General features: G+C 41.3%; 1 protein-coding gene across 6 annotated transcripts in view; it reads left to right on the forward strand.

Annotated features, from left to right (window-relative positions):
- Positions 1-25,676, forward strand: part of PTPRQ (protein tyrosine phosphatase, receptor type Q) — a 245,877-nt gene that overhangs the window by 196,614 nt on the left and 23,587 nt on the right. For 3 of the 6 annotated variants that reach the window (XM_019514795.1, XM_019514789.1, XM_019514792.1), the window contains exons 50-55: positions 473-546; positions 9,886-9,985; positions 11,003-11,131; positions 13,197-13,241; positions 23,639-23,665; positions 24,301-24,382. In XM_019514795.1, the coding sequence (XP_019370340.1) occupies positions 473-546; positions 9,886-9,985; positions 11,003-11,131; positions 13,197-13,241; positions 23,639-23,665; positions 24,301-24,382 (457 nt within the window). The remainder of the gene's footprint in view (positions 1-472; positions 547-9,885; positions 9,986-11,002; positions 11,132-13,196; positions 13,242-23,638; positions 23,666-24,300; positions 24,383-25,676) is intronic. The other 3 variants (XM_019514790.1, XM_019514791.1, XM_019514793.1) reach the window with 3 other exon arrangements.

Consider the following 25,676-nt stretch of genomic DNA (forward strand, 5'->3'; position numbering starts at 1 on the left):
AAATACGTATTTCTATGTGCTGTCATCAGACAATATGTAGAAGTGTACTTTTAAGCCTACTCTAGAAAAGCCAATGTCTACAATGATCTTCAAAGGACTGTACATAGAGTCCAAATCTACATCAGATTTTCTATACTAAGTAGTTTTAAATTTTCAGATACTGATTTTTTTTTCCCTAAAGTGTGTGAGGAACAATAGATAAGCACTTTTTTGTTATTTTAATTATGGAAGATTCTTATACTTGAATTCAGCAAGTATAAATGCAAAATAAATACTGCCTGCTTCTTGCATATAAAGTGTTCTTTTAACATGGTGCCATTAGCATTCTTTAATTATATGCTGTGTATTGATTTCATACTTTTCCTTGAGTGGAAAGATACTGACTCATTGTTAACTGAAGAGATGTTTTAATACTTGCATGTAGACATTTGGTTACCTTACTTTTCCTTGTTAACTTACTTGTATTTTACAGATTTAAGTTCAGAGCAACAAATGTTAAAGGCCAGTTTACAGATTCTGAATATTCTGACCCTATCAAAACTTTAGGTAAGGAGTACTCAATTTATTAAAGGCATTTTAGAGGGCAGCTGTCAAGTCAAGGGTTGGCAACAATTTCTGGCTGGGGCCAGAATGACCAAGCTCCAGTTGAGACCAGTGGAAACTAGGATCAGTGCTTCTCCATGCCGCCTGGTTGCAGCGCATTTCAAGCAGAGCTCCCCCTCCACTGAAATCCCATGTACCCACCTGCAGCATGGCATTGGCAGAGCCCTCTGCTGCTGAACCCATGGCCATAGGTTACCGACCCCTGTGCTAAATTTTTAGATTGCTCTCTGCTCTCTTTTACTAGATCATTCTCTTTAAATGAATAACCTGAACTTTTTAGTTTCAGGACTGGCTAGGATGAACAATGTGGAAATCTATTCATTCTATACTACACAAGATAACTGGCTGATCTTCATAGTCTCATCTTGGTCTGCACTTAAGTGGTCTACTGCACTGGCTGTAGTAGCTATGCTGGAAACGTACTTGTGGGGATCCACTTTTACCTTACTTTCATCAAGTTTAAGCTGTACTGACAAAAGAAGTTTGCCAGAACAAATGGCTTCTTCAGTAGAGGAAGCATGTGTAGCAATCCTGGCAAAACTCTTTAAATGTAGACATTTAAAGCCCTCAGCTGCAGCCCATTCTCTCTGCAGGCAGCCGTTGTGAGGTCATGATCTTGTAACCTTTGAAGCTCAAACAAATGTAAAGATTTTTAGCAACCACATGCAGATTAACAAAGCTGAGTTTAAGTGTGCTAATATAGAACTTGCACTATTCTGAGTGCAGATGGCAAATGGCATAAATGTACTGGCCAGAAGCTGTGACTGCATGTGTCCTGAGTAGGTGGAACCCAATTTTCTCTTGGCAGATCTTAATGACTTCTGTGTTTCTCATACGGCACTAAACCAGGGGTTCTCAGCCTCCAGCCAGTGGACCAAATGAGACCTGCAGAGCCTTGGAATATGTCCCACAGAACACCCCATGGGTTGGGAAATTTGGCAGTAGGGAGCAGTGCCCGTTGATACTGCCACCCCTTCCCACTACCAAGATCCTAAACTGCATGTGGCAGATCAGAGCTGGGCCAGGACCCTCCCCTGATAGGACCTGATCAAGGCTGGGCCATGCCCCCTACCCCAGTAGAGCTGGTTTGTGACTGAGCCATGCCCCCTTCCTCTCTGTCTGGCCAGGTTTGGGTTGGCCACCATGGGGTCAGGTTTGGGGCCAGGCCAAGCCCCCTTCCCCTGTAGCTGGATTGGGGCTGGGATGTCCACCATCCCCTTCCATACGGCTGGATGGGGCCACAGAGGGCCCTGCCAATCTGGTCTGCTGGACAAAAAGGTTGAGCACCACAGAATAAACCAATACTGTCCTGACAGGTAGAAAAGGGATCCCAGAACTGCTGGTTAAAAACCAAGAGCAGTGGTTCTCAAACTTTTGGACATGAGGCATCCCTGCATAACTTTTGTGAACTGAGTGGCTTCCAGTTTCAAAAATGAATTGATGGATTACAGTGGTTACTTTCTTACAGAGGGGCCTGGCATTGGGGATGAGGGATCATCCAGGCAGGAACAAACATGAACCTGTGCTTACCTGCTTAGTTTATCAACTTATTTACTAGCATGTTCTATCTCCTCACACCTCACAGCATCCTTCAAAAGGTCTGGTGGCACCCCAAGGTGTGCTAGCACCCTGGCTGAGAATCTTTGACCTGGAAGAATTTTCATGGGCAAATAGTCTCACCGATACATTCATCCACTGCAGTCTGAACAACTTCTCTCCTTAAAAATGAAGAATCACATGTATTACATCACCTGCCACCGGAGAACCCCAACCAATCTGAATGGTCCTGAGAAGAGCTAAAAACTCTTCTCCCAAACCTAAATGCTCAGAAAAATATAACCATGTCTATTGCCTTAGAAAATTCTGACACTAAAAGCCATTGAAACAAAGGGGAAGATCATATAATTTGGGCAGTGATTGGGTATCATGGGTCCGTTTAAGAGAAATCTGACTGAACTCTGCACCACAAAAGCCATGGATGACCTAGAGAAACCATCCAGACAAGCACAGGAAGAGATGCTGTAGTCAGACAAATAGTGCAAATTAGATATCTTCCATCTGCATAGATATCCTATTGGAAACTGCACCCCTAACTGCTCTGGCTTGAGGCTACAGTTGGGCAACACCTGATTATTCCCTGACTTATGCAAAATTGGAAAAAAACCAACCATTGGAACATCTCCAGATTCTGAATGCTCCTAATCTCTTTGTAAAGCAAGTGCCATCCTGTGCTATGGTTCCATGGGAATCCTGTGGAAGTCCTTAGCTTCCAAACTGCGGTGTGTGTCAACCTGGAAATAAGACACAGCAGCTCTCCCAAGCTTTATTGGGGCTTGTCCTACCTTCTCAAAAAAATTGTCTTGAAGTTAACTGATGAAAAATCAAACTCACAGGCCACAGGTTAGGGACCCTTCTGATAAAACATCAGCAATTTCAGTTCTAAGCAATAAAATAGATAAGGTATCTCATAGTTTCATAGTTTCTAGGGTTGGAAGGGACCTGAGAAGATCATCTAGTCCAACCCCCTGCCATGGCAGGAAAGAGTACTGGGGTTAAACGACCCCAGCAAGGTGTTCATCTATCTCAGTAGAAACCTTCTCATGAGATGCACAACTTGTGGGTTTTGCTCAACTAGCCATTGATAATACAGAATATGGATGGATGGTCTTTTTTGAAAAGAACCCATATTTTCAAAGAGAGTACCCAGCAAGGTACATCTTTGTGATCATCTATTTCTATTCCACTTGCAGCAACAGCTTCTGCTGTGAAGAAGCTCAGGCCGCAGTTAACAAGAGTCTGAAAAGCTATTTGAAATATGAAAACATTTTCATACTATAATTTAAATCAGCATTGTTATTTACAAAACAAGTGCAATTCACTTTCTTTCTTTTTGTAGAGAGACTCCCATACTATACCAGGCAAAAAATCAATTTAAATTTCCCCTTAGGTACCTAAAGCCCTTTGATATTTCTGTTGTTTTTTGTCTAGCTCAGTACATGATAAACATGTTTGAATAAAGAAGAAAGCATACAATTTCAGTGAGAACTCTCTTCAGATTTATCTTGGGCATCATGCCTGTTTTTCCTGGTTTCTAGGCAGTTAAGTCTTCCGATGTCCCTGTTAAAATGAAGAGTTTGCCATAAGGAAAAAATTATCAGAACAAGGGATGGTTATAGACATACCAAAAAAAAAGCATTGTAAGCGTATTCAAGCAGCTGCAGTAATTAGTTTTTAGACAGCTGACATGGCACAATAGATTTTAATATATCCTGCACACTCATCTACTTTTTTTAGACTACCACTGCTCTCAATTTGGAGATACAGAGTCTTGACTTGCAGAACTACCTATGAGTCCACACTAGAAAAAAATGGTCATTTTTTCCCCAGGCATTAGCTCAAGATGTGGAAACTAATGCACAAGGCAATTTGTAGCTTTCACACATTAGAAGTGCAGTCTGGTGAGCCTAGTCTAGTAGCATAACTAGGAGTGGGCACGCAGGGCACCAGTCACAGGCATTGATTTAGAGAAGGTGCCTGTGTAGTGGTGACGGCAATCGCTGCTGCTAGTGTGTAGGGAGCCTGTGAGGCAGCAACAGCAGCCACCACTGATGGTGGCAGCACAGTCCAGTGAGAGGAGAGCATGTGCCATGGAAGCAGCCGTGACAGCCACTGAGGGACGTACAGGCATTACATTTAGATTGTCCTAACCACGGTTAAGTCTATCTAAATGCCCAATCATGCAGGCATTCAGAGCATTTAATTTGGCTAAAAAATGGCACGCCTAGAGCACCTTGGGAGATGCAAATGCTTGTTCATACCCTGAGAGTCTCTGATAAGCCTTTTCTTCAACACAGCTTGGAACAAATTATTGGGGAATGTTTACAAATATGTCAACTATTCTAAGGTTATTGCTTAAATGGTTACATTTTTAAAAAATCCTCTAGTGGAGACCAGTACAAACAGTGCTGAATAAAATAATCAGAGTTGTCAGTATCACTCACTCTCCCAAAAACTTCAAAAGAAAAGGTGCAAGCCTGTGCAGAAGGTCAATTGGACAGAAACATAATAAAGCCACCTTGACAAATGGTCTCAGAGACCCAGATATTATTATGTGATAGTACATACCTCATAATTATTCTAATCTCAGCATTTGCATTGTAAAATTATTTTGATATGCTGTCACATCAGTACAGTGCAACACTGAATCACAACAATGCCAGATTCTAACACAGATATCTAGTCTTATGTCAGGAAACCACACATTGATTGTTCAGCTTCGCTTTGACCTTGCCTTCATTAAGAAAATGGGTGTTTTCTTCTGGTGTATTGGCTAATACTGGGGAAATTAGCCTGCTCTTAGTTCTGTGGTACCAAGGCTAGACTGGTACTGGAATGCTTTATTTGTGCATCTCTGTACTATACTGTAGTAACTGTCATTCACTGTACATAACCCATAAACCCAAAGAGTACCTATAAACAGCTGCACTTGTGGCTGTAGAACCACAAGATTACTATTACTGTTACTTGGAATGTTTTTGTTCATGGTGCAAATAAGCAAATGCAAGAAAAAAGAGATCTAATGTTCCTGTTCCAAAATTAAGCTGTAAGAACTTGGTGCCCTTATTGACCCATCCATGTAGCCAAGATTTGGAGATTTGCAGTTTGTTTCTGTTAGGAACAGGAAGTGATGGTAAAATTGGGTGTTTCTTTCCAGTACTGCTTCCTTACCACTCATTTTGCTCACAGTTACAAATCTGTGGCCAGCCAGCACTCTGCCTAAAACAGTCTTTCTAGTCTCTCTCTCAGTCATGCTGCAAGTGTCCCAGTGTCTCCTGCTGCCCTTTTTGATTTCTAGCTGATTCTGGGTGATTCTTACATGAATACATCTCTGCTTAATAATACTCAGCCCTTCACATTTGTATTGTGTCCTCACTGAAACCCCATAGCTCAGCTTCTGAACAGTTGTGTGTGTGATCTGTGTTTTTGGCAGTGCCTCTTCTTGTTCAGATATCTTATTCCAGAAAAGGGGTCATCTGTTTCCTCATTTTATCCCAAATGAAGAACATCTGTCACTTTTATCAGGTTCAGCCTCCATCATACAATCACCCTGAGTGAGATCCAGTCTAGTGACAGCCTTATGATGCACCCCAAACAGAAATATTTTTTTTTAATTGCAAATCAGAAATAATATACATTCAATTACAGTAAAAGGTCTGTTATCCAGCATCCCCCAGGAATGGGGGATGCCGGATAACAAAATATGCTGGTTAATTGAGAGGCCATGGCTGCTGCTTCTTCCGCTGCGTCCCTCCACCCCTCCTGAGAGAGGCAGGCCTCGCACAGCCCACGCAGCCTCTTATGCCCCCAGGCCGTGGAGGCGCGGCAAAACCAGAAGTGCTGCAGCGGGCACTTCAGTTTCACTTTTCCTTACAAGCCGGCATGCTGGTTAACAGAGCATGTCAGCTCGTAAGGTGCCAGTTTCCAGAGAGTTTACATACATATTGATATGTCAGGCCATTTTCATGTCACCAATCCAAACTGATCTTACTCTTATCCCTATCTTCTTGGATATTTTTCTCTCCCTTTCTGTTTCTCTTCTGGCTATGCTTCACTCCTTTCATCAAGCCAGTAGGGAATATATGTTATTTCTGTGGACACTACTGAGTTGAGCAGAGTCTGATCATTCTATTTTAATTGGGAGCTTAAAACTGTCACAACTTTCTCAAACTCAGTTTCTACAGCTACCTGTCAGGTTCCAGGAAGAGACATCTTGAGCATACTCCATTTATTTCCTTGAGCAATCAGTCTCTTGTTCTCCTGCTCAGGGCAACATTACAGTTATCTTTATGAAAGTTGTCCGATCCAGGCATTGGCAATTATTATACTTGTGGTCAGGCCTGCATGCGACTGACATCCTAAAGGCATGTTGCCTCTTAGGATTCTTGAAGGTAAAGGATTTTTGCTGGGATGCAAGGTTTGTCCTGTTCGCAGAGTTCCTCCTATACAAGCAATGGTGGAAAATGTTGCAGAGATTTAATTACTGCATGGAGTTTCTCTCTACTGATGTCAATAATTTATCCCCAGAGAATTTAGACTTTTTATGGAAATAGTTAATAACTTTGGGGTTTTTTTGAGTCAATACTTCCCTCAGATTATAAGCACTAGTATCTGTATTCAGGTGGTTTTGAAAGCATTGATCTGGGTAGGCTAAGACAAGAGCCTTTTCACCTCTGAAAACACTTGGGCCCACTCTATTGATCATTGGCCTTTTGCCACACAACCTAGGCAATCATTTTATAATACTGGCAAAGCCACAAATAAACCTTCTTCAATACCGTGTTTTAAGAGAAGAAACTCTATAAGCTTCTGCACATATGTCAGACGGCCAGTTCTTCACAGACTCAGTTATCTTTTTGTCAGAAGAAATTCCTCCCTTGATGACACTGTGTCCAAGGTAAATTACCCATTTTTTAAATAAATCACATTTCTTTGGGTTCAGTTTCAGATTGATAGCCTTAAGCTTAATACACATCACCTGTAAATGTACCAGTTCCTGTTCAAAAATTTTAGTGTGTCTCAGGATATTCTCTAAGTAGTTGTCAAAATTTTTGACTGTGTACCCCCTTACCTGCAAAATATTGCTCCTTGTATCCCAAATATCCAAATCTCTGACATCTCTGCAACTCCTTAAGGAAGAGTGTCAACATTGTTGTCAGTGCCATTCCTCAATACAAGGTGACCAATCAGAAGCTTCACTACCATTATTAAAATATAGGCATGTAACCTTTGGCAAGGCAGTGCATACCCCCAGGGATATGCATATCCCAATTTGAAAACCACTTTTCTAAGGATAACAGGCTGAAAGGCATGGCAAGCTTCCATTTAAGTCTGTAATATGTCTGGTGTATTATACCAGGCAGAGGACATCACTAAGTTACCATTGCCTTTCTTCTGCATGCACACTTTCTTTTCCTTATCATTTGGACCCACTTCTACTTTTAAGATCCAGTATGGAAAATGAGCTTGAGCATACTATATAACTAAGATATTGTGTATTTGCAGTGGCACAGTTGCACCCTCCCCTTCAGCTGTGAGGCACATGCATTCAAATCTGAATTCACTGGTATGTCATGACAGCTCCTATTGGAGCTTGGCCGGTACAGGGAGCTCTCTGAGCTCACCAGCTGATTGATGCAAGGTTTGGCGGAAGCCCTTGCTTTCATAGGGCTCCAGGACTCAGAGGGTGATTGCTGCTACTACCTATCCTCTCTTTTCCCCTGCCACTGAATTTAGCCAGGGCAGGGGGTGGAGGTCAAGGGCAGATGACAGCATTGCTTACCCCCAGGCTCTGGAGCTGTGTCAAAGCAGGGGGCTCTGGCCAGAACTCACCCCAATCAGCTGGTGAGCTCAGAAATCTCAGTACCTGCACTGTACAGCAGGAGGGGGTGTGACCACACTTCCCTTGCCTCCCTCCTGGATCCACCCATGCACATTTGGGAGGATGTGACTACATTTAGTTTTCTGTAATGCACAGGGAATATCAATGTATATCTTTGTTGCTTTGTGGAAAAAAATCCAAATTTCTAACCCTTGTTTTACAACAGTCTATGAAACTGTTCTCCTGCTAACACTACAATGAACATCTCCAACAGAAACTCTGGAAGTACCTATTCAGCCTTTTTTTAATCTGTATTTATTAGGGCTGTGTGAAGCTTCAGTCACTGATTTGATTGGGCGGCTGAATCTCCGAATCCAAATCGAATCAGGAGACCCTTTAATCTCTCCAAATTGAATTGGAACCCTCCAAATCGATTCAGAGAGATTTGGAAAGATTCAATGATTCAGATGTAGACACAGCTGTAAACATTTTTTCTACATACCTCAAGATACCAGGTGGCTTGTGAATGCTGAGATACTGGGGCAGATGAAGCCATCCCATGGGAGCGCGGACGAGTCTCTAGTGCTCTTGGCAGCAGATCTGGAAGTGGACCAGAAGCAGTCCCAGTCCACTTCTGGGTCCGCCAGGGAGCACGCTGGTTGTTTCATTGTTAAATTATTCTGGAAGTCGTCATTGGTATCCAGACATGCCAGCAACTCAGTTCTCCATAATCCCACTGACAATTCAGGTGGATTATCTTCTTTTCCTTGCCTACATTTACAGGGCCCTAGTCAAACTGGCTGGCTCCAAACTCCACACCCAGGGCTTGTAGCAGCTCTGGATAAATCATTCTTTTTTCTGGTCTGAGTTCTACAACATCTTCAGTACTGTGCAATTCAAATCGGCTTCTGAAAATCTACTCTTAGTTTATTCCCCAACATATTTATTGAGGGTAAATAAAGGTCCCCTAGTATTTTTCCCTTGAAAATTGTTGTATTATTTGAGCTGGGACACTGCCCTCTAAAAAGTTATTACTGAGATAATAAAACTTATAACTAGCCTGTCTTACCCAAGTCCTTTGGCTAGGCCAATTTCATAGCTAAGTGACTGATTTCCACTATGGCATGCAACCCTTTGGTTTTCTTTTTCAAGGTTCTCATTTTATTAAGGCTGGAAATGATGTTTAGAAGCAGCCAGCCAGCAGCAGCTAGAAATATAAGGAGATTGCAATATAAACACTTGCAGTGTGTTTTTAAGAGAAAGCTAGAGCGGACCTTTTGGGCAGAGAGCTGGTTGGAAAGGGGTTTGGGATGGAAAGCAAAAGAGTTATTTCCTGTTGATTTCTTCCACTGTATTCAGAGAAACAGGTCTTTGTTTACATCGTTTGCAAATAAACAGGATGGAACCAAGGAAATGTCTGACTTCCTCATCAGTTTCTCCTTCTAACAGAACTCCGAAAGACCCTGTATCCTGGCTAATCTCTCACTTCAGAGGGGACAGTGCTGGTGTGAGGAATGGGATATAGCTTCCAAAGAGAAAAAAGACCCAAAACAAGACTTGTGAACTTTTAAAAAAAGAATTAAAACAATATCTGAAACGGGAATTAGAGAGAATCTGCAGGCAGAGACAAAATCTTTGGCAGCAGCTACAAAGTGTCTGGGAAGATGCCATGTGTTATATGTTAATACACTATTAGGTTTTAGTAACTATATGGGATCTTTTAAATATTTTATTAAATATTAAAACTGATATAGCTGCATGAATACAAATGGGTCTCTTGTATTCGCGCTATCAAGAGACGTTGGCTGATTTGATTTCCCTCAGTAGCAAAAGTAACATCTGAACGTCAGATATTTGTTCATCTTCAAGTTTTTAATCCCAGCATTGCCCATTTTCTGTTGCAGGTGAGGGAGTGGCAGAAGGATCTACAGAAGCAGGACTTGCAGTTACATTATGTATACTTTCCATGATTCTTCTTGTGGCTGCAGTTTATGCTTTTGCAAAGTAAGATTTATTTCTACATATAATTGCACACTGTTTGTAATATGTATGCAAGAATTTCCTCATTTATAGATTAAATAATTTGTATATAGGGAACCAGCCTGCCCTCTTAAACTACATTGCATTTTAATAGCATCTTTTTCTTGTCATGTAGGAATTTCCTATAATCCAATAATGGAGAGACAAGCTGCTTGATTTGTGTCAGCAGCCCAAGCTCTGATCTCTGTCACTAGTGAAATTCCAAAGTAATTCCAGTGAAATTGATGGAGTGATTGTGGATTTATGCTTGTAGAAGAGAAATCAGACTCTGCTTCCAGCTGTAGCAACCTTTAACATTATATAGATGCCTGTTTGAAGAAGTTGGCAGAACACTATGGATGAGAGTACTTCATGTTGTAGTAGTGGTTGTGGCACAACCATGATGGTCCTGGGAATATGTAAGAAGCGTATTTCCTAAGGAAGGTCTTTCACTGGACCAATTTTCTAGTTTGGAGAAATGTTAGACCATTTGGGCACAATGCATCTGAGCCAGCACATTTTGTGGCTAAGAGGTTGTCTAACATTTCTCCCAACTGTAAAGTTGGTTCAATAAAAGATGTTACCTCTCCTCACAAATCTTGTCTTTTGCTTTATTTTACTCATTCACCAAGGGTGAGTAAAATACTATGTAAGCAGGGCGTTGCAGAAAACTGGAAATGGAGACCAAATATTTGTATAGAAATAAAAAACCCACAAAAGGGCTGGATTCTTTTTTTACAAGTTTTGTATTAGTGTAATTTCTTTGGATGCAGCCAAATTATTTTTGATTTAAGTTAGCAAAATAAGAGGAGAACACAGTCCAAGTAAGAATCTTAGCTTGGTTTTCCTATGCTTGATATAGAATGAAAACTGGACATTTGAAAAGCTCTCTCCTTCTGTGAAAGCTTGGTATTGTCTTCCAGCTAATTCACGTACACTTAATGAATCATTTCAATAGCTTTTTTAATTCACTCTCAATTTTTACTGCAATTTTTGGTTCAGGATCCGAAAAAAGCAAAAAGAGGGAGGCACATATTCCCCACGGGATGCAGAAATTATTGACACTAAATTCAAACTGGATCAGCTGATTACAGTGGCAGACCTGGAATTGAAGGATGAAAGATTTACACGGTATGTATACTCCACAGGCAAAACAGTAGTCCAAAGGGTCTGTAGCTATGACCCCTTTCTGACCTGTGCTTGTTTGGAAGCGTGTGCGGTGTTCTTATTTACTCAGGTCACTGAGATCCCCTTTCAAAGAATGACCTCCATCCTCCAAGCACTTCTTGCCAGCTTTTAGAAAATTATTTCATTTTCACATCTTTTACAATGTTAAGTGAAATTTACAGTTGATTCTGTTTCGGAATGGAAGTTTCTTTTGGGTTTTTTTCAAGAGAAATTACTGAACATTTCTGATTAGTATTTTTTTGTACACTGAAGATTTGTAAACATATGAAAGATCTGAACTCTTCAGTAGGGTCTTTTTCAGCAAACTTCAGCTAATAGTAGCTTTGTCGTTGTTTAAAAGATATTTAGAAAATCTTCTAGCATGGATGGGCTTGTCTGACAATTGGGTTTCTCTGAAACATGCAAGCTCTCTGAATGTATGTATACGCAAGTCTTGAAAGGACATGTGGCCACCCAAAGCCCCTTAGCTGATAAGATTTGCTGTGTGACAGAGGATCATGCTGAAAGGGAAAAGTGGGCCATGTTCCCTTTGGTAGTCAGAAATCTATATATTATTCAACAAATAAATGCAACAACAATTCTAAATCATGTGTTGCTGCTAATTTAATTAGCAAACATTGAATAAATATTGTGATGGAAAAGGCTAAGCGGGCTGAATTCTGGTGGGGAACACCACTTTGGAGGGCTCAGTAACAGCTTGTTTTGCTGTAAATACTTGCTAAGTAGTTTTGTAACTAGGACCTCTAGATACCTTTACCACCCCAGCAGATGGCAGCAGTTTGAACCTGGCAGCAGGCCACACTGCTCCCTCATTTTTTCATAGTGCGTAGGGTCAGAAGGGACCTAAATGAATCATCAGGTCCAATCCCTGAAATGTTTTCCCCCGCAACATTGTTTAATTTGATTGGGTGAGTGTTAGTCCCCAAGTTAGTACTGTTGTTTTGTAACTGTTTTGCTGGGAATGTGGCTAATTGTCGGAGGTGAAAAACTGAGTTTCTGAGAGAGCTGGAGAGAGAAAGCGTAGTCCAGGGGAGAACAGAGAGCTGGAAAGAAGAGAGTAGTCTCAGGGAGGACGGAGTAGAGAGAAAGGCATAGTCCGAGAGAAGACACAGTGGAGTCTGTGGAAGGGCAGAGGAAAATACAGTGGCACAATAAGGACCGTTTGCTTGGAGCTGAGCAGCCTGCTGTGCTGTTTGGCACTCTGCCCCTTCCCCCCCCCCATCCCTTTGAAGAAAACACCCAAAAGGAGCCGTCCGAGGTAGGGGAGCTATGGATCACCAGGGAAGCCCAGGAAAGAGAAGTGTCAGGGTCTCAAAACCAGAGGCTTCTCCCTTGTGAAGCCAGTCAAAGGCTGGCTTCAGGGGGTCCTTCAAGAAAGGGAGACTGAATAAGGCTTCTTTTTGGGAAGTCTTAAAAGTGGCATGATTCATGACAAATCTTATTTACATGTCTTTATTTTTCTCTACTATGTCACTAATCTAGAGAGTGAAGCATAGTGGTAGGCAAGCTTCTCAAGGGTGAGACAGCTGAGATAATCTTGCCCTAAGTGTTAAGCACCCCGTTGGAAATTACAGACAGTTTGAAGACAGAATATTGTAGATGTTGGGTTTTTTGGTCTGTGTGTTTATGTGACTGTGGATGTAGTAAGAAAGGATTATTGGATATACAAACCTGTTCACGTTTATTCACACACAAGACTCAGTGCCACGTACAACACATAGCTAAACATAATGGGAATAATTTGGTGGTTAATGTATGTGGTGTATTTTGTGTATAAACATTTTGTTTTGATTATGTGGTTTACTATCTGATTAGCAATAATGGTATTCACTGTAGGGGCCAGATACCATACTTTTGTATTACTGTAGCAGTAGCTTATATAAATGTCATTAATGAACCTCCCAGAATTATTGTTTCCCCACAACTTGCACCTTTGCAAACTGTTAGAAAAATAAAAACAATGTCATTTTTGTTTGTATACTAAATTATTAATGGATTTTACTTCCAGATGCTCTTCATTTTTCTTTAGACGCAAGGAGATATATGTCATCCAGTAAGTTATTTCATTGTTGAAGAGAAATAGTGTGTTTTCCCTTTTTTTCCTGTTAACTTGTGCACTATTGTACTTTGGGGATCCTTTGACAAAGAAAATCACTTTTGAAAGTATATTATAGTTCATTAAAATGAAATTGGTATTTGCAACCTGCACAGTTTTATACTAAAAAATTATTGCATTTGTCATTGCGATGTCCTCTTTGAACTCAGTGACTTATGTTAATGTACTGAAATTCTGCAGCTATATCCTTACTTCCATATTTTGCATTTGTGCTCTGCCTACTTCTCCTACTCTAATACTGGCCAATAGCACTGGCTCTTGTTTCAGACCATTCTTGTGAGCTGCAGGACACAGCTGCTAAATTTTGGATTATATTTTTCAACAGCAGCTGCTGAGGGACTACAGCTGGCTTCTTGCCTAGGTCCTTTATTGGATGTGACAGCTTTCTGTGGAAGAGTTTGAAGAGAAGGGGCTCACTGTAAGCTCTTCAGTGCAGTAATTGACTTTTTCTTTGAAATAATTAGAATATTGAGGCCACTATTGGGAATATATAATAACAGTGAGATGCCAGATGTTCTTGTTCTGCTGAAAAATCTTTGGCATTTTCTCCAGTAGTAAAGACCATTATATTACTACCTGTGCAGCATGAGCAAGGTTCTGTTGTAGCACTGTCTGTAGTACATTTGGCAGGAATGTTCTCTGCAAATCTGATGCTGGCTTTTATAAAGAAAGAGCCTTCATGGTAAACGGGATTTTCTCTCAGTGGCTGAAGGAAGCACAGCAGCTGATGCCGTGGAAACTGCTGTCATTCAGCATTGCTAATTAGTCTGGGACTGTGGCTACCCTTTTTCTAGTTACCAGGTAGCCCATGCAGAGTAGTGTGGGATGTGTTGGGATACTACTGCCTGGTATGGTAAGTTTACAGGTTAGAAATGCCTATGCACATTCAAATAGGAGCTTCACATACACCGTGAGCTCTATGAGCTCACTGATGCAAATTCAGCAGCAAGGGAAAGGAGGGGACGAGTGGTGGCAGTGCTCACCATCTACTTTCATGGAGCCCCCTATTTGAAAGCAGGGACTCCAGGAACTCCAGCTGGGGAGCTCATAATGTTCACAGCCTGTGTGGATTTCCCAGTAGGAGCTGCACTGATGTGTTCCTGAGGCCTGAGAGCTTACTGTACATGCAGTACACAGCCAAAGCAGGAGTGGAAATGTGCCAGTGCACCCCCTCTGGGTGGACTTCATAATTTGACACACACACTTAGCTTGTTACATAGCCAGTGCAACATTTCCATGTGATTGATGCTACTATGGTCTATGGTTCAGTTAAAGGGAAAGATTAGCTCTTCTGTTGTCTGGATATGTGACTGTGCTGAAAGGTAGCTATAAACCTGGTGAGAATATGCCACGAGGAAATGACCTTCATAAGGAAATTCCTAGATGCCAAGGGGTTGGTGGAGAAGCTCCTGACCCTTGCAGTTCCTCAATGAAATGTGACAGGAATATGGTGGTACAGGGAGAGAAAACGCCTGAGAGTACAGTGCTCCAGCTACTTTCGGCTGCAGGAGGATCCAAAAGGAGCTAAATCAGAGTATAAATTAGAACCATCTTGAAGCAAGGTAAAAAATAAAGGAAATACAAAGGTACGTCAAAACTACCAGGGTTCCATATTGTTTTCCCCATGGTTGTGCTGGAACAAAGAATCTGACCTCCCAACATTTTTCCCAATGTTGGTGTAGGGATTGTCTACTTCAGCCAATATTTCATTTTTCCAAAAGTAAACACAAAATAGATGATGTACTTTTCCACTCTGCATTCAAGCCATGTATAGGAGAGGAATATGATCAGCACAACTGTGAGATTGGCTGACATTCCCACTGGAAGTGCTAAGTGCTATGTTGAACATGACATATTCTAAAGACACTCTAATCAACAGTGCCTCTTCTGATAGTCGGCTGCCAAGCAAGCTGGACAGGTGAGCTGGCAGGGTCTTTTTTCTGTGTCACATACATGTAGACAGAATCTTATTTCACTTTAAGTGCTCAAATACCAATTTTCCAGCCATGCAAATGCCATTTTTGGATCCTGCTCCCTGTGCAGTGTGGACACAAGTCTGGTGGTTAGAGCACTATGCTGGGAAATCAGAAAAGTCTTGGGTATTTCCTGAGTAGAATTTTGTGACTTATGCTTGGCCACAGCTGCATGCATAGAGTTGCATAGCTGCCCAGATCAGTGTGCAGCCTAGTATGCTTGCTCAGTAACCATGTGAACTCTTTATCTGTCTACACAGCCGGGAGAGTAGGATTGCAGAGTGCCAAAAGTGGCACTTGGACTTCTGGAAAACTGCTGTCTGGGCACATAAAGTGAAATAGGATTCTGCCCTACATGCGTGCAGCACAGAAAAAAAGGCTCTGCACAAATTTGCTACACACAGCATCTGGTTGGAATTAGCTCAGATCATTTGGACTGAAAGAAATAACTTACGATTAAGCCCCTGTTCTGCACTGATGTGTGCAGGAGAAAAGAAAGGCTTTGCAACGGCAGCAGCTCATAGATGTGTTGTGCCATTGTACTAGAAAGTTGTACTAGAAACTTGCAGTAAGTACAGCAGATATGTCTCCTGAAGTAACAAGAACATGAATGCAAGAGCCATTCCTGCTGTTTTCAATAAGGATATTGAAAGCACACACCCTTTCCCTATACCAGCCCAGCTCTTCTGTGGATGGACTTGAAAGGAAGGAGGCCTTGTTATTGCCTCAAGCTTTCATTCTCCCTACACAGTTTCTAGCACAACTGTCAGTTGCAGGCTCCATGAGTTCTCCATACCAAGAGTGCAAGGACCAAGATAACATCTGGCCCTCTGCAATGGAAAGGGAAAAGCCACATATTTTTCTCCATCACCAGTAAATCCTCATAGAGGGTTAAGCCCTTTGTAGCTTGCAATTAACTAACACTTTCTGGGAATAATGGAAATGGGTGTTTAAGCCTTTAGTGGACATATTCATTTCTATAGTTTTTCATTTCGACAAAGTTTTAATTCCCCGTAGAATTCTACTGACTGATCCAGAGAGAAAGCTGAGTCTGTGTGACAATAAAGTCTTCAGTTACTATTGCCAACACAAATAAATGGCTCTTTTCTGGGTCTATCAGAAGTAATCTGAGTGGGATTCAGATGTTTGATATGCTTTAAAAATTCCACACATGAAACAATACACTGTTTAAAAAGAAAATCAGATTTAAAGCAATCAAGTATTCCTTAGAAACACAAAAAAGGAAGTAGAATGCAGAATAAATGGAATTTGTCTTGTTGCAAAGGAAGAATGTGCCTTCTTTAAGTTTGATTCTAAATTGTACTTTCCACAGTATGATGCTGTTTGAATCCTGATGTTTCAAGCAAAAGACTGATAAGTGATCAAAGCCATGCTCTTGACAAACTTACTGCATGTTTATTTTTTTTTAATAGCAATTCTGACAAGATGCAAGAATTTTATCTTCTTATAGCGCACGCGCACACACACACGCACGCACACACACACACGCACACACACAAACGTGTGCATGCGCACATGCTATAAGAAGATAAAATTCTTGCATTTTGCCACAAAGTTGCACTTTACAAATAATGGAAAAAATAAGCTGAGGGCTGCAGCCAGGTAGACCTGTCCTCTGCAAAACAGAACAGAGCTACTTTGGATGAATATGGTTGTCATCCATATGAACCTCCTTTTACAGTTAGGCCAACATCTGAAAATGGTAGGTGCTTCAAGTTAGATAACTTAATCCACACAAAGAAATCTAAATAAAGATGGTCAGACCTGCTACTCATACTAGGGAGTGGATCCAGAGGGTGCAGCTACACCTCTCTTTTGGAGTGGACTGCACCATGGGAGGGTCTGGGGACTTTTTAAAGTTTCTAAAGCAGGTGAAAATATTCTCTCCCTTCCCTGTCCTGCTCAAAGAAATGCTCCCTCCCCATCCCCATCCATCCTTTCCTTCCTCATGCCCTTCCCATTGTCCTGAGAGCAGAGAAGTAACAGAGCCAATCCTGTCTGCTGCACAGCTAGGGATGAGTTCAAGGGCAGCAGGGATGGACAGGGTTCCCCTTCCCTGCACTGTGACCAGGCAGGGTGGGAGGAACTCTTCAGAAGCCCTCCAGTCATCATGTTGCTGTTGTTCCCTCCCCAGCTGAGACCAGCCACTGCTCAGCCTGGCTGGAACTTCTCTGCCCCCCAACCATTGAGAACGCAACAAGGGCAAGCAGTGGCATGGTGGTGGGAGGAGAGTTTAAAACTCCCCAGAAGCTATAATCTGCATGTATTGGTGGGGCAAAGGAGGCTGGGAGCAGGGGGTACAGCCACCCACGCAGTGTGGGTTGCTGTTTCTGCACCCCCCTTTGGGAAATCCTGGATCTGCCCCTGCTCACACTTGCTATAAAGGGAGAGTGAAAGCTCAACTACTCTGAAAGTCAGGTCATTGTGTATATGTGTTTAGGTATCAAACTTTATGTGCTTAGATTCTTAAAAAATGTTTTCTGCTTGTTGAAGGCAAGGTTCTTTGGATAGATGTGATATCTTTTCTTAGACCAACTGAGTAGTTGGGGAAAAGTTCTTTACAAGCTTTTGGGCACCAGCACCCTTCTTCAGGCATAGGGAGTCTGCTTTCAGAAGACAGCACCCTCTCCACCCCTATACCTCAGTAAAGCAGAGACTCCCTATGCCTGAAGCATGAATGCTACATGCCGCTGGAGGCTGGGGGTTACAGCAAGCTCCCGCAGGCAACAGTGATGCTGCTAGCGGCAGGAGTGTGGCAGCAGCAAGTGGGAAGCTCTTGCAGGCAGCTGTGGTGCTGTTGGCGGCAGGGGGGATAGGGTGATGGTGGGCACCAACTGGTGGTTGGTGACCACCCGCAGATGCTGCCAGCAGCATTGGTGGTGGCCAGCAGTGATTGTGGACCGCCTGCAGATGCTGGCAGCAGCAAGGGGAGTTGGTGGCAAGCAGCAACTGCTTGCAGGTGCGGCCAGCAATGTTTACGCAAGGGGGTACACTGCCATGCTCAGGGTGTGCATGGGCACCTGTGTACACCCCCTTCACATCGCCAATGGCCTGAAGAAGGGTGATTGCACCCAAAAGCTTGCAAAGAATTTTTTTCCAACTACTCAGTTGGTCTAATAAAAGATATCACATATACCCAAGAACCTTGCTTGCCTATGTCCTTAGACCAACCCGACTACAAGCAAAAATTCTGCTTGTGAAAAGTGATAAAAGACAAGCACTGAAAACAGAAAATAATTTTCTCTGCAGCACAAATATAAACTAGAAAAGACCTGAACTAGGGATAAAAGTTTAGTTTAGGCTCCATCTTGTTGAGTGCCCGACTGGCCTGCTGAGGTTCTCAAATTATGTTGTTGGTGGTTCTTGCCTCTGTTCTTCCTTCACCACTGAGAGGCTACATGAAATGTTCTGGAAGCTCAGCTGTTTCATTTAGTGTTTCCCATACATATATATGTAACCCTTCTTCCAGGCACTGGTCGGCAGCGTCAAGGGCCAGGTTCAGTTTTGGGGTACTGACTATATTTTTCCTTCCCACCCAGACCATCTGGGAAACCCTAAATGAATTACTAGGGTGTACCACAAACAAAAAAACCCCTCTTCACAAGCCGTATAAACGCAGAAAACAGATTTATTACAGAAAACAAAGAAAAACACCAAATGCAATTTAAAACACTACTAACTACAGAGTAAAGTCTATAGGTGGTACCCTCTTGGGGAGGCTTCACCCATACCCAGGCTGTCTAGGACTTGGGGCTCCCCAGTGGGTAGTTCCAAAGGCCTGCATCCCTATACCTATACTTTACCCCTTTACTTCAGCAATGGGCTGGAGAGGGGACCCACACAGGAGAGTCCTCCGCTCCTCCCTGGGTTCACTGTGCCACGGGGAACTGCTCGAGAGCGTGAATCCTTCTGTACTGCAAGGGACTCCCTTGCTCCTGGAGAAGTGGTACAGCACCGACCTCTACTTCCACGCGGTGGCTTTGAGGGTTTAACTGCGGCTTTTCTCAATATATTGCATCCCAGAATTCCTAGTCCCCATCCCAGCTCTGCTGGGCAGAAAGAGCTTGGAGGAAAGGTCGGGCCTATCTTGGCTCAGGCCTGAACTATATTTAACACCTAACAACACCTCTCAGTTTAGGACATAAACTACAAAAAGGACAAAAGGAGGCTCAGGCCTATCTCGCTGGGCCTGAACTGGGCAGCAAAAGCTGATCAGGCCTATACTGCACTGAGGCATGGATAAATAAAAAGTAGTGCCAGGTCTCACCCTGGCTCCAACCATGCCAGGCTTCCCCCTGGCCCAAATCTGCCAGCCAAACATATGGCTGTGGTTTAGAGCTAGGCTGAAATGCAATAGCTGTGAAACAGCAAAAAGGACCCTGGCCTGTGGCTGTAGCCTGCAGACCCCGTCTCAGCTATACCACTGTGCTGAGACCATACAATTCCCCAATGCAGGGCCAATAACTGCCAGGACTCATTCCTGGGCAGTTTGCTCCAGGGATTAATACCCGCAGTGGCATTAACCCACTTAAGAAAAAAGAGGGAAAGAGGGAAGAAATAGGAGTCTCAAACTCCCAGACATGCTTTCTTTCCCTATACTTGAGGTTTTCCTATCCCATAGCTTTTGCTTGCCTCTCCAGTGAAGGGTGGGGAGCAGGTTTTTCTGGCTCCCAGACCAGCTATGCAGCTCTCAGCAGTCCCAGGAGGAAGCTCAAAATCTTAGTTGAATTGTTCTTATATAAGGCTGGTGTGACATCACCAAAGCCTTGTCCAATTAGGGAGTGCCACAGCCCAGCCTCTCTCTTACTCATCTGCTTGGAAGATCTGCTTCCTGTGGCCAATGAGGCCAGAGGGTTTTACATATTTCACCCAAATACAGGCCCCAGCTTGCCATGTGGTGAGCACATGGCCAAAATAACAAGAGCCATCTTGCTCATGCTCACACACACACGTGCACCCCCCCCGTGTGTGTGGGTGTTATATACATACATACATGTGTGTGGGTGTATAAAATTTATGTTCCCAAATAACAATTATAATCATTACTTGCTAGCAGTTCCAGGAAGCTGAACCAAAAACTCAATGGTCTCTCCATTCTTGCACACCATCAGAGTTGTTTAGTTATGGCACACCCATTTCTACAGCCAACAGGAAATAAGGGAGTAATGTGGCTAGAATCACAAGCCTTCAGATACCGATACTATTCCAGAAATTACAAGAATGTTGATTAGGATATTTCTTTTGCTCTAAGGGGAAGCTAGAGGAATTCAGATTTTAAAAGAAGATTAAACAGAAAATGTCTTTGCAAAGATTACTAAGAATTTTATTATGAAAAATTGCAGAATGGTAAACTTGATGTTCATAGGCAAGCACTTTTGTACGCAGAGGTGGCATACTTATTCAATAGTTTCTCCTTGAGAAAATTTGGCTCTGTAATGCTGCCAAAGGCAGTAAAAGTTAGTTGTATCTGCCAAGAAATGCATGCCTGGTCACATATGTAAATAAGACCAGCAACATAATCAGTGCTAGTTAAACTTAAAAATGGACTCTGCAGGGGATCTCTGATAATGACTTATGTTGCAAATACTTAATCCTTCCATATTCTCTTTTTCTTCCTTTTCTGGATTTGCAGTGCCCTTTTGGTGTCTTGATGGTTTGATCCTGCTCCTATTAAAATTTCAATTTAAAAACCTCCATTGGCTTTAATGAAACAGGGTCAAGTCCTTCAAAAGACTTATTTTGCATATGGATTTCCTGTAATTTATTTATACTATAAAATTTACATTGTTTTAAGAATATTACCATGACAAAATATATGTCACTAATGCATCTTCAATAGGCTTGACATTACATTTGGTAGAGTAGTGAAAGTAATAAGTTATGGCTCTGCAGTTATTGCTATATTATAACTTTGTTTACTTTTCTAAAAATTGTAAAGCATAGGTTTTTAAAACTAAATTATTGATGAGATTTTTAAAGAAAGCCAAATGATTGCTTATGCTACTAAAAGTATGCTAGCAGTAAAAATGTATATTCATATACACTTGAATTAATTTCTCCTATTTTAAAGAATGTGTATGAGAGAGAAATGGTAAAGTGTGAGTTTTGCAGGAGTAAATTATCATTTAAAATCTGTTGTTTCAATTCCTTTGGTAGATGTTTTTAGGCAAGCCCTGCAAACTGAGGGCCTGAAATGGATTCCTAATGCACTGTGCTTGATGCACTGCTTAAAGGTGACTAGAAACTCTGGTGATGCTCATGAACCTGTCTACAATTAAACCCCTTGCACGAGCAGGGCATTAGGAACCTAAATATGTGATTTGATTTTCAAAACTGCTGAATTTTTGGATATTTTTGTTCAATTTAGGTACTTATTTAGGTGCCCAAAATACAGACTTACAAATAGAAGCACCAGTTTTGACAATTTCTGCTTTGGACACGTAGGGCCACAGTCACATTGTCTCAACATGTACTTTGACATGAGTGTTACTCTACCACACTTTTGAATGCCTCCTCTTACTTTCAAAATGACCCACACTGGTACCCGAAGTCTCTGCAGAATCAATGGAGAGATTTCATGATGCCATGTCTCTCTTTGGAAGAGTTTTTGTAGGTTTTCCTACTCTTAACAGTTCTTGAAGTCAGACAATTTAGATTCCTCTTTGTGTTTGCCCTAGAGCTTAGTGGTTTGAACACTTGCTCAGGATGTGGAAGATCTGGGTTTTAGGCCTTCCTCAGCTTGAGGAGATTTGGGATTGGCTCTCCCAGTTCCCAAGAGAGTACCTTAAACATCAGACTATACAACAGTTTAGATGAAAACATTTTACAGACACACTGTTGAAGGTTATTGGGCTGGAATACAGTAGTCATGGTGCTGGAAAGAGCAAGAGGAATCCTAGCTCTGTATTATATTAGTTAGTACATTTTCCTAGGGAAAGGAGAGTCCTGGATTCGGGTCCCTGTGTTAGCATCATTTCTGTTATGCAACCAATGGCTGTGTAATGTATAATGCATAAACAGTTCTGGGAACAAGCAAGAGATTGCTTCTGTAACCTAGTGACTAGGGCTAGGACATTCTTCTAGATGGCAAGCTTTGCATTCTGGGCCCTGTTCCTAGCACTGTTTATATATTTTACATTATATAATCATTGGTTATGAAACAAAAATAACTCTGAGTGCAAAGAGCCTAATCTCTAGGCCACAAAGGAAGTTGGTCTCCCATTTCTTGGATAAGTGCCTTAACTCTGAGGCTAGTGGGCAAAAGGGAGGTTGCCACCAATTTTGAGCTGACTTGAGTGCTGTAAGTGGGTGTGACTACATGAGACATTTACTGCACAGTAGACTAATTAGCTCTGCAGTAAACATCTTGCATCTAAGTGTGCGCCCCTATTAGGCTGGAGTAAACTAATTTAGTCTGTAACAGGATAATACTTATAAATACAAGTATACAAGTAAATACAGTGCTGTCTGGGGCATGAGGGTGCTTTAGTGTGAGGCTAGCCAGCTGGCACCCCATGCACTGAAGCACCCCTGTGCCTCAGCCAGTCAGGGCAGTGTCTACACAAGCTTTAGATAAAGTGCCCCTGCCACCATTTTGAAGTGTGGGGATGCTGATACACCAGATGCTCTGGGTGCTTTAATTAGAGCAGCTCCAAGAGCTCTTGGAGCTGCTCTAATTAAAGCACCTCCCCACACACACAATCCAAGACCACATGTATAAACACATGGCTAACTCATGTGTAAGTCCCATTTAAGTACCTGCTGAGATAATTAGAATCTGCCTCTTAGCCTCTAGAGATTTACCAGCCTCAAAGATTAAAAAACATATTTGGACAACAAAGGACTGCAAAGGAGTATTTGTACTAAGTTTCCTTCCTGAACTTCTCTAGAGCTGCTGCACAGCTTGAGTGGCAGATGCCCTTTACCACTTGTATTCCCAGCCACACAACTCAAGCTGGGACATATAAGGATGTCATGAGCACTTTTCATTCTATACCTCATGCTCAGTTCAAAACATCTGAATGCCCAATATAAGTTTAAGTAGTGTGCTCCAACTGTGGATTTCCTGTGCCATTTCAGGCACAGAACAGTGGTCAAATGATTAGATGGGAAAAATAGTCTAAAACTGCATTTACTGTATTTATAAATACACAAACCAAAAGCTCAATGTGATAATTACCAATTATTACCAGTTACTAATATCTCCAATATAATATTATTTGAATCGAATGGGCAAATACATTTATCTCTGATCTTGAGTTATTTAAATTTTGCATCTACAGCCTTATTAGAATACATTATATCATTTGGCTCACAGATTTAACATAATCTCTATTGCAGGTTACTTAGTTATAGAAAATCCATCAAGTAAGTTGATTAAATATTTTTGTACTGTTCCCTATTGATTCAATGACTTGTTGAGTCTTAATGTGTGGTTCCTTCTTGTATGTTTATTAGAAAAAAACTCCAAGCTGCGTATAAATCATAAAAGCATGACTAATTGCATGGTAACTGGAGAAATGCTTTCTCTCTCTCTGGGGTGAAGCCTGCATGTCTGTGTTTTAGCTTGGGAAGTAATACAGGGATATTTAAACTCCTTGGGGTTTAAAAACCATGTCATTATGAGAATGAGGTCACTGCAATATTTTATATGTCTAAAACCTTGCAATGTATGAAATGTTTTCTGGGCAACAAAGAGATATTATGTACTTTAGAGTACAATTATAACTTTACAAACTTACATTAATATCAAAACATTGCACTGGAATGCTAACTTCCCTTAAAAGTCCTACTTATTAAAGCTAACAATTTGACCAGGAGGAGAAGATGCTCTGATTTTGCATTGATCTAATAAAATCAAATAACTAAGCCACATATTTTAATTTTGTGTCTGCAAATATCAATTATTAAAATGGATAACTGTTTATTTTGGTAAAAACAGTGGCTGTATGGGGGGGTGGGGAACCCTCAGAGTTTTCTAACTCCTTTGTCATTACTTCTAGGCCAATAAACAAGAAATCCTTCCTACAACATGTTGAAGAGCTTTGCACAAACAACAACCTAAAGTTTCAGGAAGAATTTTTGGTATGTTGCTAGCAGTTGTCATAACATCACAAGACCTCTAGTTGTTTCATGTGTCACATTTCATGTTCATTTTAAGCATGCAAGGCCATGAAGGATTCTGGCCTTGATAATCAATACCCAATTACCAAGTTGATTGTTTAGAAAGTAACATTACACTGATTGGGATTGTGCACTCTTCACTGCAACCTGATCAAAATTATTCACCTAGTGTGTCAGCAAAAGGTGATCTTCTCTAGACCTTTCCTGCACTAACATCATTCTCCCTAGTAATATTAAAGGTTTTTTATATTAAAGGGTTTTTTTAATAGTGATACTCAAGTTGATTAACTGAGAATATGACTTTCCTTATTTTGAATGTTTTACATGGTATTGTTCAATTTTGGAAAATGTTATTTATCAGATCTTTATTCAGAGATCAGGGTATGACATGTATTAGAAGTGAATGACGTGATCAGATAAGTTTAATTTAGGTATATGTAATCACTTGAAGGAAGATCATATTCTGAAATGTATAGCTGATGTTTACTGAAGTCAGTGGGAGTTTTGCCATTATATTCAATGAAAGGAAGAACAGAACCATACACTTCCATTTATTTACAAGTAATGGGACATCTAGACTCCTACTTACCTTGATCTTGTGAATACCCTCAGTAGGACTGGAATATCACCTACTAGTGTGACCATAAGCTTTGGGGCCAGTAATTTTGCAAGTCCTCCAACTCCTGTTGAAAAGTGATTAGCTTTCAAAACCCGCATGGCATTTATATAACAAATATACAGTTTCAGAAATGCTTTAAAACCTAAAATAAGCTTGTCACTTTTTCTTAACTAACTTCATTTTTATAGCTATCATATTTAAATGACTTGTTCAACATTATCTGCTCCTTTGGTTATTTCAGAAACTTATCACGATCACTTTTAATGTATATGATTATTTACCATAACAAAAATAACTTGTCAACCTCTGGCAACTTTATTATTTTGGATTTATAGATTTGTCATGAATTACTTATTGTCTGGATTTACAAAAATGAAGAATCAAACAATTGTCTTTTCTACTGCTGCATTATAATATTTCAGTCTCTCAGGGCAAAACAATAAAAGTGTGAAAAGATTAATGGCATTTCCTACAGCTTTTTGGTTATGCTCTTTAGGCAATATTGGTCTGGATTTAATAATAAAAGCACCATAAAATTCTTCTGAGCAGTAAAGCAGGGAAAACTTTTTTCAAGAGTAGAAGTGTTATTTCACTAAAAGAGGAGGGATTATAATTATATTACAAATGACTGGCCAG

The sequence above is a fragment of the Gavialis gangeticus genome, unplaced genomic scaffold (genome assembly GCF_001723915.1).
Source record: "Gavialis gangeticus isolate Ggan-Ray unplaced genomic scaffold, GavGan_comp1, whole genome shotgun sequence".
Classification (NCBI taxonomy): domain Eukaryota; kingdom Metazoa; phylum Chordata; order Crocodylia; family Gavialidae; genus Gavialis; species Gavialis gangeticus.